This window comes from Diadema setosum, chromosome 12, assembly GCF_964275005.1.
Source record: "Diadema setosum chromosome 12, eeDiaSeto1, whole genome shotgun sequence".
Taxonomy (NCBI): domain Eukaryota; kingdom Metazoa; phylum Echinodermata; class Echinoidea; order Diadematoida; family Diadematidae; genus Diadema; species Diadema setosum.
This window is the reverse complement of record NC_092696.1, coordinates 1,333,833-1,347,170: the sequence shown is the minus strand read 5'-3', so window position 1 is coordinate 1,347,170 and position 13,338 is coordinate 1,333,833. Positions and strand designations below refer to the sequence as shown.

At 36.4% G+C, this 13,338-nt stretch overlaps 1 protein-coding gene across 1 annotated transcript in view; it reads right to left on the bottom strand.

Moving 5' to 3' along the window:
- Window positions 1-13,338, bottom strand: part of LOC140236274 (uncharacterized) — a 96,227-nt gene that overhangs the window by 31,238 nt on the left and 51,651 nt on the right. Inside the window, exon 8 of the mRNA XM_072316232.1 lies at window positions 11,192-11,374. Within this exon, the coding sequence (XP_072172333.1) occupies window positions 11,192-11,374 (183 nt within the window). The remainder of the gene's footprint in view (window positions 1-11,191; window positions 11,375-13,338) is intronic.

The following is a 13,338-nucleotide window of genomic DNA, read 5'->3' as shown; positions in this document are numbered from 1 at the left end:
AAAACATAATGCCTCCGGCGACACTTCGTGGCGGAGGCATAAAAACAGACAAGAGTAATACACAGATACAAGCACACTTACGGACGCACATTAACAAACACATGGTGGCTCTCTTGTAAGGAAAAAATTGAGGAGGATAGAAAGATATAGTAGTGAAGAAGGTAGTAAGTCCGAGGTGGACAAAGGGGGGGGGGGGGGAGGAGGGGAGAGGAGAGGAAATGGTGGGTCATATCCAGGGCACTGGAGGCACAGAAGCACGGGCTCGCTGATGAAGAAAGAGAATAACGAAGCAACAGAAGCAACAAAAGAGAATAACGAAGCAACAACAACTTTGAAAATCAAAAGTAAAACTAGAAATGTCGCTTTGGCGACTGGTATGCCTCCGCCATAATGCATGATTTTCCCAATAGGTCTAGATAGTACATGTGGACAATGTGTGATTACATTTTCACAAAATTGGCAAAATATTGAAATGACAAGTTTGTCACAAATGTGTTCAATGTTCACCTTCTTTGACCTAGGTTTAATTGGATGAATAGGAGAGCATGTATCTAGGGATTTAAGGACTTTAACTTGACTTTGACCCATTCATACATTTAGGCACTGAGTAATTTTCAAGGTACAGGTGTGGAGAAAAAGTGCAATTTCTGAATTGAATAGTAAATTGTTACCATTTTCATCTGGCCCTTGACCCTAAAATTCGTAAGATAATCACTTTCAGGTAGAACATGCATAATATGTACTACTGTAAGTTTCAAGATAACTTGAGCCACTTCCGAGATATGGAGGAAAAAGTTAGTTCAGCACTTACACTTGATCTTTGACCTTTTGACATTTGAGGCAAAAAAAGAAGAAAAAAAAAAACTTTCCAGAGAATTTCTATTAGGTTACACATGCATACACCAAGTGTAAAAAAAAAAAATAACCCTGCTGGCACTGCATAAATATGAGGGAAATAGTAAAATTTTGAATTGTTGCACTTCACCTTTGACCCCTGACCTTTGACCCCATGAACCCTACATTCTCTAGATAATCACGTCCAGTCAGTACATGTATATACTATGATCCATGAAGATACCTTGAACAATTTTCCAAGGTACGGAGAAAAAAAGAAGTTTCAATATTTTTACTTCACCTTTTGACCTTTGACCTTTGACCTCATGACCCAAACTTTCACCAGAGAATCTTAATTGGGTAATACATGTATACACTAAGTTTCAAGAAAATATCTTCAGGCATTCAGTAGATATGGTGGAAATAGTTAAATTTTATGTGTTTGACACTGAGCTTTTGACCTTTGACCTTTGACCTCATGACCCAAACTTTCACCAGAGGATCTTAATTGGGTAATACATGTATACACTAAGTTTCAAGAAAATATCTTCAGGCATTCAATAGATATGGTGGAAATAGTTAAATTTTATGCATTTGACCCTGAATTTTTGACCTTTGACCTTTGACCTCATGACCCAAACTTTCACCAAATAATCTTCATTGGGTAATACATGTATACACTAAGTTTCAAGAAAATATCTTCAGGCATTCAATAGATATGGTGGAAATAGTGAAATTTTATATATTTGACCTTGACCTTTTGACCTTTGACCTTGAGCATGTGCACCCAAAAGTTGATAGGCACAACTTCACCCCCTAATACACATACATGCCAAGTTTCATTAGGATACCTCAACAGGTTTTGATAGTTACCTTGTCCACAAAATTCATTACGGACGGACGGAAGGACGGACGGAAGGACGGACGGACGGACGGAAGGACGGACGGACGGAAGGACGGACGGACGGACAACCCGAAAACATAATGCCTCCGGCACCACTTTGTGGCGGAGGCATAAAAAGGAAAATGAATTATGCTGCGTACGAAATTTTTAAATAATTCTTTAACTTTAAAGAAAATGTATGAAAACTTAAAGCTTCTTTTATATTATTATCCAGAGAATTCCAGAATTTTGGTCCAGACAAGGAGAATAAAGATTTTGCAAAAACCGTTCTAGTCAAAGGCAAATGATATTCATGGGATTGACGGGTTGGATATGCATGAACAGTTTCATTCTTTAAAAACATGGAATCAAACACAAGGGGAAGAGAATGGTTGGTGAGTTTATACATGAATTGTCCTAATTGCAAACGATAAAGATCATGAATTTTCAAAATATTATTTTCATGGAATAAATTATTAGTATGACTTCTCCACGATTCGTGACAAATGATACGAAGAGCTTTTTTCTGTAATAGTAATATTCTTTCTGTATAAGTAGAAAAAAGTGTTTCCCCATGCGAGTATCCCATAATTTAAGTAAGGTAGTATCAAAGTAGAATATAACATGAAAAGTACATTTTTGGGAAGATAAAATTTAACTTTGTTTATAACACCTATATTCCTTGAAATAACACGACATACAGTATCAATATGCGAACCCCAGGTAAGTTTATTGTTCAGGATCAAACCTAAGAATTTGATGGAGGAAACTTCTTCTATGACCGTGTCTTCCAGGAAAATATTTCTCGATAAATTTTCTAGCGAATTACTGAACAACATACATTTAGTTTTTTGCAAATTTATTGATAATTTGTTCACTCTTATCCACTGAAGTAACTTCATTAATTCACTATTTAAAACATCAATTAATCGATCAGAGTCAGAATCAGATAAAAACACATTAGTATCATCCGCAAATAATAAGAAAGAGAGGATGTTTGAAGAATTTGACATATCATTCACATAGAGAATAAATAAAAGGGGACCTAGTAAGCTTCCTTGAGGAACACCACAGTTAACATTTTGTGTAGTCGATGCATGTCCGTTGATAAATACAAATTGTTTTCGATTAATAAGGTAACTCGTGAACCACTCCAAGGCCTTTCCCCTGATACCATAATGTGATAATTTGTGAAGCAGTATGTTGTGGTCTATGGTATCAAAGGCCTTGGAGAGGTCCAGGAAGACTCCAATAGTATGATGAAATGTATCTATCGCTTTTGAAACCCTGTCAAGGAATGTAAGGATTGCATGAGATGTGCAATGCTTTTGCCGAAATCCGAACTGATAATCAGAAATTATTTTATGAGTGTCCAAGAACTTCAAGAGTCTGGTGTAAACAACCCTTTCTAACATTTTCGAAACGGAGGTTAGCAGGGATATTGGTCTATAATTGGAGACATCTTCCCTTTCCCCTTTTTTTATGGACGGGAATTACTTTGGAGACTTTCATAGCCTCAGGGACAACGCCATTACTTATAGACAGATTAAATACATATACAAGTGGATCAACAATATAATCTATAATACTTTTCAAAAGGACATTGTCAATGCCGTCATATCCAGAGCTTTTTTTATTTTTCAGATTCTGAACTATATCTAATAATTCATTTCTATGCTAAGGCACGAAAAACAGTGAGCTTGGATTGGGGACTTCTAAATAATCTTGAAAATTCAGATGACTATGTGGAATATTTTGGGCAAGATTACTTCCTATTTGTGAAAAATACTGGTTGAAAATATCAACTATTGAGGAAACATCTTCAACAAATACATCACCATGTTTGATTGATGTAATACGGGGTTTGTCCTTATTTTTGTTGATAGCCATATTAATAACTTTCCAAGTATTTTGAACATCATGTTTAAACAAACTTATCTGAGTAGTGAAATATTTCCGTTTCTCATAACGTAATATTTGAGTGAGGACGTTTTTATATGAAGTGTATTTATCATGAGATTGCTGGGTACGTTTAATTTTGTCAGCATAATACAAATTATTCTTTCGATTGATTGATCGCAGTAAGGACTTAGATACCAATGGAAGTCTAGGTGATCTTTTATAATTTCTGGATTTCTTTTTAACAACAGGAACATGCTTATCCATAACCGAAATTAAAGTACTCATAAACAAATCATAAGCCTCATTAGTATTTTCGGTATTATATACTCTCTAAAAAAATCGAGTGAAAATTTTCACTCTAAAAAAGAGTGAATACAAAAAAGATTGAATTTCGAGTGAAATTGGAGTGAATTTTGAGTGAAAATGCTCATTTTCACTCATTTTGGAGTGACGTCAGGGATCACTCGAAGATTTTGGAGTGATCCCTGACGTCACTCCAAAATGAGTGAAAATGAGCATTTTCACTCAAAATTCACTCCAATTTCACTCGAAATTAACTCCTTTTTGTATTCACTCTTTTTAGAGTGAAAATTTTCACTCGATTTTTTTTAGAGAGTACAAAAGACCAATCCACATTAGTTACCGAGGTCATTTTGCAACCCCTCTATATTTCCAGGTGTCACCTTCCGGAAAGTTGACACCGGGTCGTTTATGGTGATTTTTTTCTGAAGGGGAATGTGAGTGAAAATAGGGTAATGATCTGATAAATCTGAAAGAATGATACCGGAGACCGGTAAGGGGTTAATATTACAAAATATATTATCAATAAGAGTTGCCGAGTGATTGGTTACTCGAGTTGGTTTGGTTATAAGGGGTAAAAAAGATGAGGACATCATAATATCAAGAAAAGACTGAGCAGTATATATATATATATATATATATATATATATATATATATAGGGGGGCACAAAGAAATGAATCCTTCTGGCTGCCACTAATACAAATGTGACATGGGGAGTCGGAGACCTATAATCATACTAAATTGCTGCCACCAGACTGGTGGCAGCAATTTAGTATGATTATAGGTCTCCGACTTACAGGTAGCGGATTTCTTTGCAGGCCAAATTCGGAAATGTACTGTTGATTATTACTTATACATTTTCTCATGTTGTGACAGTTCTATTGGTTCTCATTTTAAAGTGAGCCAAAACCTAAGAACATTCTCACTTATAATTTCCAAAGAGTATTATGCAGGCACGCAAACTCATTTTAGTTGTATTTCATTTAAATGTAATGGGTAAGAGGGTATGAGAGAGAATGGAAAGTGCTGAGCTATGAAGTAAAATGGTAAAGTACAAAGTTTGTCAGATAGTATTACAAAAGCCTGAATATTGCAAGAGCTCCGGAGTAAAAACAGTCAGTGAAAAACCATGATAGCATTGTGAGAGCGTTAGACTTCATTGTGACGCATCGTTATCTAATTTACATTCTTTATTGATATATTTTCATAAATATCTCAGGTAATGAGTCGGATTGGATTACAATTCTCACTTACATCTTTGTAGAAGTCTGAGTCAACAGTATCACACAGTACTTCAAGACGTATTATAGTACAAACGATTTCTTGAGCCTGCACCGTTTCAGGCTCTGTTCTGGATACGGCGGTGGAAACTCATTCTTTTTTGTTGTTTATTTTATCATTATTTACTAATCTCTTTTCTAACTTACAGGTAGCGGATTTCTTTGCAGGCCAAATTCGGAAATGTAGTGTTGATTATTACTTATACATTTTCTCATGTTGTGACAGTTCTATTGGTTCTCATTTTAAAGTGAGCCAAAGCCTAAGAACATTTTCACTTATAATTTCCAAAGAGTATTATGCAGGCACGCAAACTCATTTTAGTTGTATTTCATTTAAATGTAATGGGTAAGAGGGTATGAGAGAGAATGGAAAGTGCTGAGCTATGAAGTAAAATGGTAAAGTAAAAAAGTTTGTCAGATAGTATTACAAAAGAAACTCATTCTTTTTTGTTTGTTTATTTTATCATTATTTACTTATCTCTCTTCTAACTTAAAGGTATAGTGGATCTCTTTGCAGCCCAAATTCGAAAATGCCTAGAGACAGCTAGTAACCAAATATGCTACTATAATTTAATAAATAAGAAATAACCATTCCAGTATGTATCTTAGTGTGCACAGTGAGACAGATCAAATCAAATAGGAAAACATCTGAGCGCTAAGCCTGAGGTCTGAATTTGCACTAAACTTCTTCCAATGGCTAACGGATGTTTAATTTTTGAATTTCAATGACCTCCAAATTTCACAAAGAAAACCTTCTTAGCATGATGGTTAATATGACATTTGACTGATATTGGAGATGTTTGCGAATCGGATCTACTACTTTTAATATTATTAAATCTAAAATGATTATTTGAAAGTTCGGAAATGCTGGAAATATCCTACCACAAGGAGGCAAAATATAAATGGTTCACATTTACAATTCATTTTGTTTTAAAAATTTTCTTATTTATTTTCGTTTTTGACAAACTCGCATACCAACGGCTGATATACTGTATAGTAAAGTGAATGTTTCATCTTCCAAACAGCATCCAATGGGATGGAAAACTCCAACTGAAAGGTGGACACCGTGACCATACTCGCTAAAGAAAACGCGTAATAGGGTCGTTTTTTCTCACGGATTAGATGGAAAGTGTGATGTACGAGCGTATATAATCAAAGGGTATCAAAAAGGCCGAAATTTGGGAAAATGGTATATTGTTCAATCATGATGAAGTACTTCTTTAGGGTGCAGGAAACATTTAAGGAATACTTGTTTTTAAGGCCCGAAAAAATCATATGATCATTACTCGTTTAGGGGTCATTTTGAAAGTCCATGTATGAGCATGGTGTCCACCTTTTAATTGTCGCTACCCCTCCCGGGACAGTATCAAAGGACCGTTTTGTTAATTAACGCAATCCCCCCTTCCTTTAAAAATCCTGGCTTCAGGCCTGCTAACGCGGGTATACAATAGAAAAAATAAAAGTTAAAACAACACCAGGAAAATCACTATTCTCAATTTTGCGGCGCGCTACGCGCGGAGAGTCTCGAACACAATTAAACTTTGCAACTTCCGGGCAAAATGAGTTTTTACTATTTCCTAGATGAAATACCGTAACGCGATTGCATGCAACAGACAAAAATACAAATTTCCTCGAGACTTTAAAACGTCATTAAAACAGTCAAAATTCACAATTTGCGGCGCGCTTCGCGCGCAAATTCTTATACAACTTTTGTAGTTCGGTCGTCCAAAGAATATATATATATATATATATATATATATATATATATATATATATATATAATTGTGTGTGTGTGTGTGTGTGTGTGTTATCATTGGTATTGGTACCGAAGGTCCGTTTTTTTAGTGACCGCATCCCCCCCCCCTTGAAAAATCCTGGCTACGGGCCTGACAGGCACACCTTTCGTCTAGTGATGAAGAACAGGTAAATTTAAGGAATTTCCGGTCCCAGAAGGCAAAGAAGAAGGTAGTAGAGACTGTGCCAAAAGCAACCAGAAAGAAGTGAAATCAGCCCCCTAACTTCCTAGTAAGTTTATGTTGATTTAATCTTTTTAGAAATTATTTTTCATCTGAGTGACTTTCCTGGTTCCTATTTCTTACTATGGTACATTTTCCTTTATGTTGTTTTCGTATCTTATTTGCAAACAAACTAGGTTGTCCCATGTGACAGCCCAGCTGAAAAATCACAAAAGTAGGTGGAAGTACACTCAGAAAAAAAAAACGTAGAATTTTTGGCTAGATGTTAATGTATTATATAAACATGAACAAATTTTTATTCATACGTAAATGCTTTCTAATGATACAACATATCAGAACAAAAGACAAATTCATCACACTAAAAAGCATGAATTCAATTGCAAAGATATACCTGTGGTCTCATTACAATGTAATATCTTTGAAGCCCAAAATAACAATGAAAGCTAAAGATGATGGAGGAAAATGAAGAATTTTCTGTCAATTCAAAATTCAAGTGAAATGAGAGAAAAAGCAATAAATTATGAACTCGAAAAAGTGTTAAATTTCTGTCTTTTTTTTTTTGCTGAGTGTATATATTTAAGTACACATTAAGCATCACAAATCATTTCAGAAATATTCTTTAGGTGAATGATTTTCATAGTTGTTATTACCTAACAATAAAATTACTTATCTTCTCTTTTTGTTTTAGTTGCAAATAAACTCGATTGTCCAATTTGACAGCCCAGCTGAACCCCCCCCCCAAAAAAAAAAAAAAAAAAAAAATTAAATTAAAGTATGTTAAAAATATTTCCCCATTTTTACACTTCATTGACAATAGGCTAGTAAGCTTTAAGCATGAAAAAAAAAATTCTCGGACTTGAATCATTGCAAAATGTTCAAAAGTGATCAAAATAAGAGATAGTAAGAGATGCACAAGGATAAAAATGAGAGAAAGAAAAACAAATTTAATGATTATGGTCATTTTGGCATGCTCTGCAGAAGTATCAGACAAAACATGTATGATACTTCACGATGGATAAAGCACAGGTCTTTTCTTGTGAAGAAATAAACCGTTGGTGAATACAGCATGAACTTTGTTGCAGTTTTGTTACTTATCTTTTTATCTTGCCAACACGTGGACTACCTTACCAACATTTATATATATATATATATATATATATATATATATATATATATATATACATATATATGTATATACATTTACATTTTTTTGTATATTATATATATATAATTTTTATGGTTCAAAAAGTTTGTAAATATCATCCATGTGACTGTAGGCAGAGAAAAGATTGTCCTCCCAGATGAGACAAAAAAAAAGAAAAAGGATTCGTCAGCCGACATGCAGACAATCCTATTCTTCGACTTTTGGTGGTCACATTTATAAAATAATATTGACCAATCATATCAATATGATATCAGCAGCTACTGCGGAAGCACAACAAGGAGTATCAATGACGGCTAGCAGTCAAATGAGGAAAAGTCAAAGTCAGCGCCAAATTTATACCTTTCCATTTTCCTGGTATTGTCCGCAGTTTGTCCGCATGCCTAACTTGTGTTGTCCGGAAGGCATCCTGATCCTCCCCGTTCATTCCTGGTGTAATCCTAGATGTGTCCGCGCTCCCCGGCTGCGATTAGCATATTCCGGAGTGATTCCTAGGAATGTCCGCAGTCAGTCCGCGGACAGTCTGCGTAAGATTATTGTGCATTTTGTACATAATGGTAAGTCTATTCCAGAGTGGTCCAATCAAGCTTTTGCAGCATTATAGTAACACTTGAGGTATAATGGTAGCGATTCAAAGTGAATCTCGCAGCTCTTCTAGGGATTATCTCCACTTTGTGGATTAGGTTCTCGGAAAACGGATCCCTAACAAAGCAAGCACACTCTTCAATTGGTCGAACCAATATTTTGTAAGCTGTTGCTTTGACATCAGCGGATTTTAAGAGAAAATTGCGTCTTAGAAATACAAGGACGTTATTGGTTTTATTGACAGTATTGTTGATGTGTTGGGTCCATTTCAAATCAGAAGTGATGGTTACACCCAAGTACTTCACGAATTCAACAGATTCAAGACGGGCGTTGTTCAGATGATAAACGAGTTGCACTGTTTTTCTTTTCCTGGAAACTGTCAAAATCTCTCATTTATTTTCGTTTATACATAGAAAACTGCAGAAAAGCACAGTGTTTTTCAATATACTAAATTCACTATCAATCAAAAGGATTAAATTCTACACAAGTACGTTTTATCTTATGTGTCTCGAAATCATGGATCACTGTTTTCGCTTAGTGATAGAGAAGCCTGGGAAATGTCCTGATTGTTTACATATGTTTTAGTCATGGAAAGAAGGTCAAACGATGTCTATCATACCAAAATCTATTCTCTGTCCATTTCCACGATACCACTGTCTTGCAGTTTGTGACTGGAAGATGTTCATACTACTACAATGTGATATACAAACAAATCGACCACAAATTCAATGTTTCAGTGCACCTAATCATACGACGTGTGATTTAATATTTTGAATACTGTCCGTTTGTTCTTTTTTTCCGTACTTGGAAAAAAAATCATACAAAACAAGTATTTTACATAAAAAGATCAAGAAAAAAATATAGTCAGGGTCAGCACCGCCTGTTGTTCAAGTATAGAAGAGTGAACTGTAAGCCCGAAAACACAATGCCTCTGACCGCGGCTACACTTTGTGATGAGAGGATAAAAAAAAAAAAAAATGTTTTATATAGGAAGTATGTAGGATGGAACATAAATACGTGAGAACAATGTTTATGAAAACAATGGAGCATTTATCTAACTTTTGCATTCTAAGCCAAGGATGTCAAGCGATTTTTTTAATTTTTTTTTTTTTACTAAGGTTTGATTAAAACAACATCTCCCTTCTGTCGTAATCCATGATACCATTTTAGCAAAGAGAGCAGAAGAAGGGTAAAATTCACAAGGAGTGTATCGCTATCGCTAACTAATGCATTTAAAGCGTTCAATGAAACTAATAATTATTCAAAATGATTGCGTTAATGGAAAAGAGGGACCTACGTAAAAAAAAAAAGCTTGTATAAATGAGAGCCACTCAGTACATTGAACTGATATTACAATTTCATTGGATGGATAAATTGGTTTTAAGATCAACTTGTTGGGAATACGTTTCAGCATTTTAATCCTCGATACCTGACATTTGACTGCATGATATCAAAATTCCCCAGAAAATCATTGACAGGCAGTATTATATAGACCGATTCTGAGAGGCGTTTTGTGTATTATGGCCCTCTAGGGCAGCGCCATTATTGCGGTGTTCACGCCTGCCCCCCCCCCCCCCCCCCATGATGCATGCGCACGGACAGTCGCAATGCATCCGCGCGCGTGTGCAATGTTGTCTGCTCAGCTGTGTCTGCTGCCCTGGGGGTGGGCGGAAGTGGGGGGGGGGGGGGGGGAGGGAGGGGGGCTGGGGGTAGGCGGGGACACCGATGCGAGACCTATAAATGGCTGCGCCGTGTAACCGCAACTTGTCTGCTGCCCTCAACGAACCCGAATCGGTCTATTATGCATATTATTATGTACTAAGTTTCATGAGGATACCTTGAGCCATTTCTGAAGCATGGAGAAAAAATATATATATATATATTTTCACTTGAGTTTCCACCTTTAACCTCATGATCCCTGATAATACATGTAAACACCAAGCTTAATACTAAGAAAAATTAATACATTCAGGCATTGTATAAATACTGGGGAAAGTTCAATTCTAAGACTTTGACCTTGACCTTTGACCTTTTACCTTGAGCAAAATTTGACAGGCAAAATTTCGTCCACTCATACACACATCATGCAAAGTTTCATTAGCATGCCTCAAATGATTATCAAGTTAGGCCGTCCACAAATTAAATTGAGTTAAGTTTAAGTTAACAAGTTGCTCCCTCATGTTACCGTTGTAGTCTACATGTTTGAAGCCTACCACACTTCCAACAGCAAATGACACATTACATAATGCACAGCAAAAGATTACATACCTGGCATGATGATGCAGAGGTGACGGCTGTTGAGAGGAAACCATCAGGCAAGTAGGGACACTCCAGAGTAAATTTTGAAAGACGAGGCATGGTAAAAACCCATTTGGCAAAGTCTCCTCCCATTGCCGACTGAGCTTGGGAATTGTCCTGAATGCTCACAAACATCAAGGAAAGATCTTGAATCTGCAGAGGAGATGAGACAAAGTATTGATAAAAAAAGTGAGAAATAATTATAATCATATGATAGTAGCGAGAATGCAAAATGAACATAATATATGAAGAGCTTGCTTCCAAAGCGTTAAATATATCGTTATCGATGGATTTAGTGCCTTTTGGAAGCAAGCTCGTCATAATATGAAGAAACCAACATTAACCAAGACAAATGTTGAAGCCTGAATCATGTCTTATACATGTATTCCTCGCAATGATCAACGATCCACTCCAGCAGACACCTTTTAGAAGAGCATTGGAAATGCGTAGATGACGTGACCATTGCTGAGAATAAGAAATTCAACTCTGCAAGTGTTGTCCCGGACACACTCAAGAAACTCAGTAGGTGGTTTGCCGAAGCGGAGACTCTGATGAAACTCAACCCTTCGACATGTAAAGTGAAGCGTGTCGCGTTCACCAAAACACCACTCCCACCCCTCAAGCTTAAGCTGAACGACGATGTATTGGAAGAAAATGATAAACAAGGTCAAGCTCCTTGGTGTTCCTATTCAAAGCAATCTTCGTTAGGAGTTGCATGTTGACGTCATTGTCAAGCGAGCTGCAAGAAAGCTCTACGTACTCCGCGTTATGAAACGATACAGGGCGCCATCTTTAGACCTACTAACCATCTTCACTAGCTACATCATACCAGTCCTCGAGTATTTTGTACCGTTGTTCTACTCATCCATAACAATGCTATTAACTAATAAACAAAGTAACGCCATCGAAATGAGAATAGCGTTCCGTATAATCTTTAGTAAGAGATATGAATCATAAAAGGAGGCCTGTGTCATGTGCAACATCACTTCCCTCTGTGATAGAAGAGATCAGTTGTGTCTGAGGTTCGCTGCCTCACTCTTAGTCCACTTCCTGGACTGTATTCGTATGCAGTGTACCCGCGTACGTACGGACGTACGTTGTGTCTGTATGTACACTGTAGTACACAAGATCACCCCTCCTGACGGGAGTACCAATTGGTGGAGTGTCGCAGTCCGCGGTTGGGCGCATTGTGTGGGTGCATGCATGTGTATGCGTGTGTATAGTGTGGGGAAAGCGGACGATTAAAATCGTCCAGTATCTGGACTACCTCACTCTATGCGAGGTTTCCAGACTGGTTCACGCCGACCCAGAGCAGCTACAGAGCCCTAAGACATAGCATCAAACTCAGGAAGATCAAGTGCAGGACTGAACGTTACAGGAGAAGTGTAAATGCGTTACTTAACAATTAGATTCATCTTGAGATTTGTTGTTTAAAGTTTTTAAGTGGTACTTGTATTGTACAGGTAATTTTATGATTGTTATGTGTTCACATTATAACTTACACCAAAGGTATATAATTCAGAGATGAGACATTTGAATATGTTTTCAGATCGATAAGTTGCAGGTTGATAAGGTTGAATACTAAAGAATTTCATATGATTTTTATTTTACAATTACCGCAATGTGATAAATTTCCAATATAACACAATGTGAAGACTGAATATCGTTATATCATGTAACATATCTCTCGGTTATCATACCAGTCAGTGTGATAATTTCTGATGATTTTATGCCTTGAATTAAAATTAAGCTTGAAGCTTGTTTGTTTCAGTTCTTAATATGTTTTGTATAACCTGATTACACCTCCTTTTTGCAACTTCCTAAACCTTTCTCTCTCCCCACCCCCCCCCCTCACTCTGAGTCACACACTCATTTTCTTTTTATCTCTCCCTCTCTCTCTCTCTTCTCCAGCTGCATACTATGTTCTACAACCTAGACTGGCATTACGTGCATTATATAAAATGACTAAAATGTGATATGAATTTGATTTCGCGTGAGTTGAAGAGGGTTTAATCTTTTTTTTTAAGTCTCTAGTATTATCATCAAGCATTCTAAAAGTCACAATCAGTAATGCAATCATTTCTCCATATGTATTATGTTTTAATCAAAGTATGTCG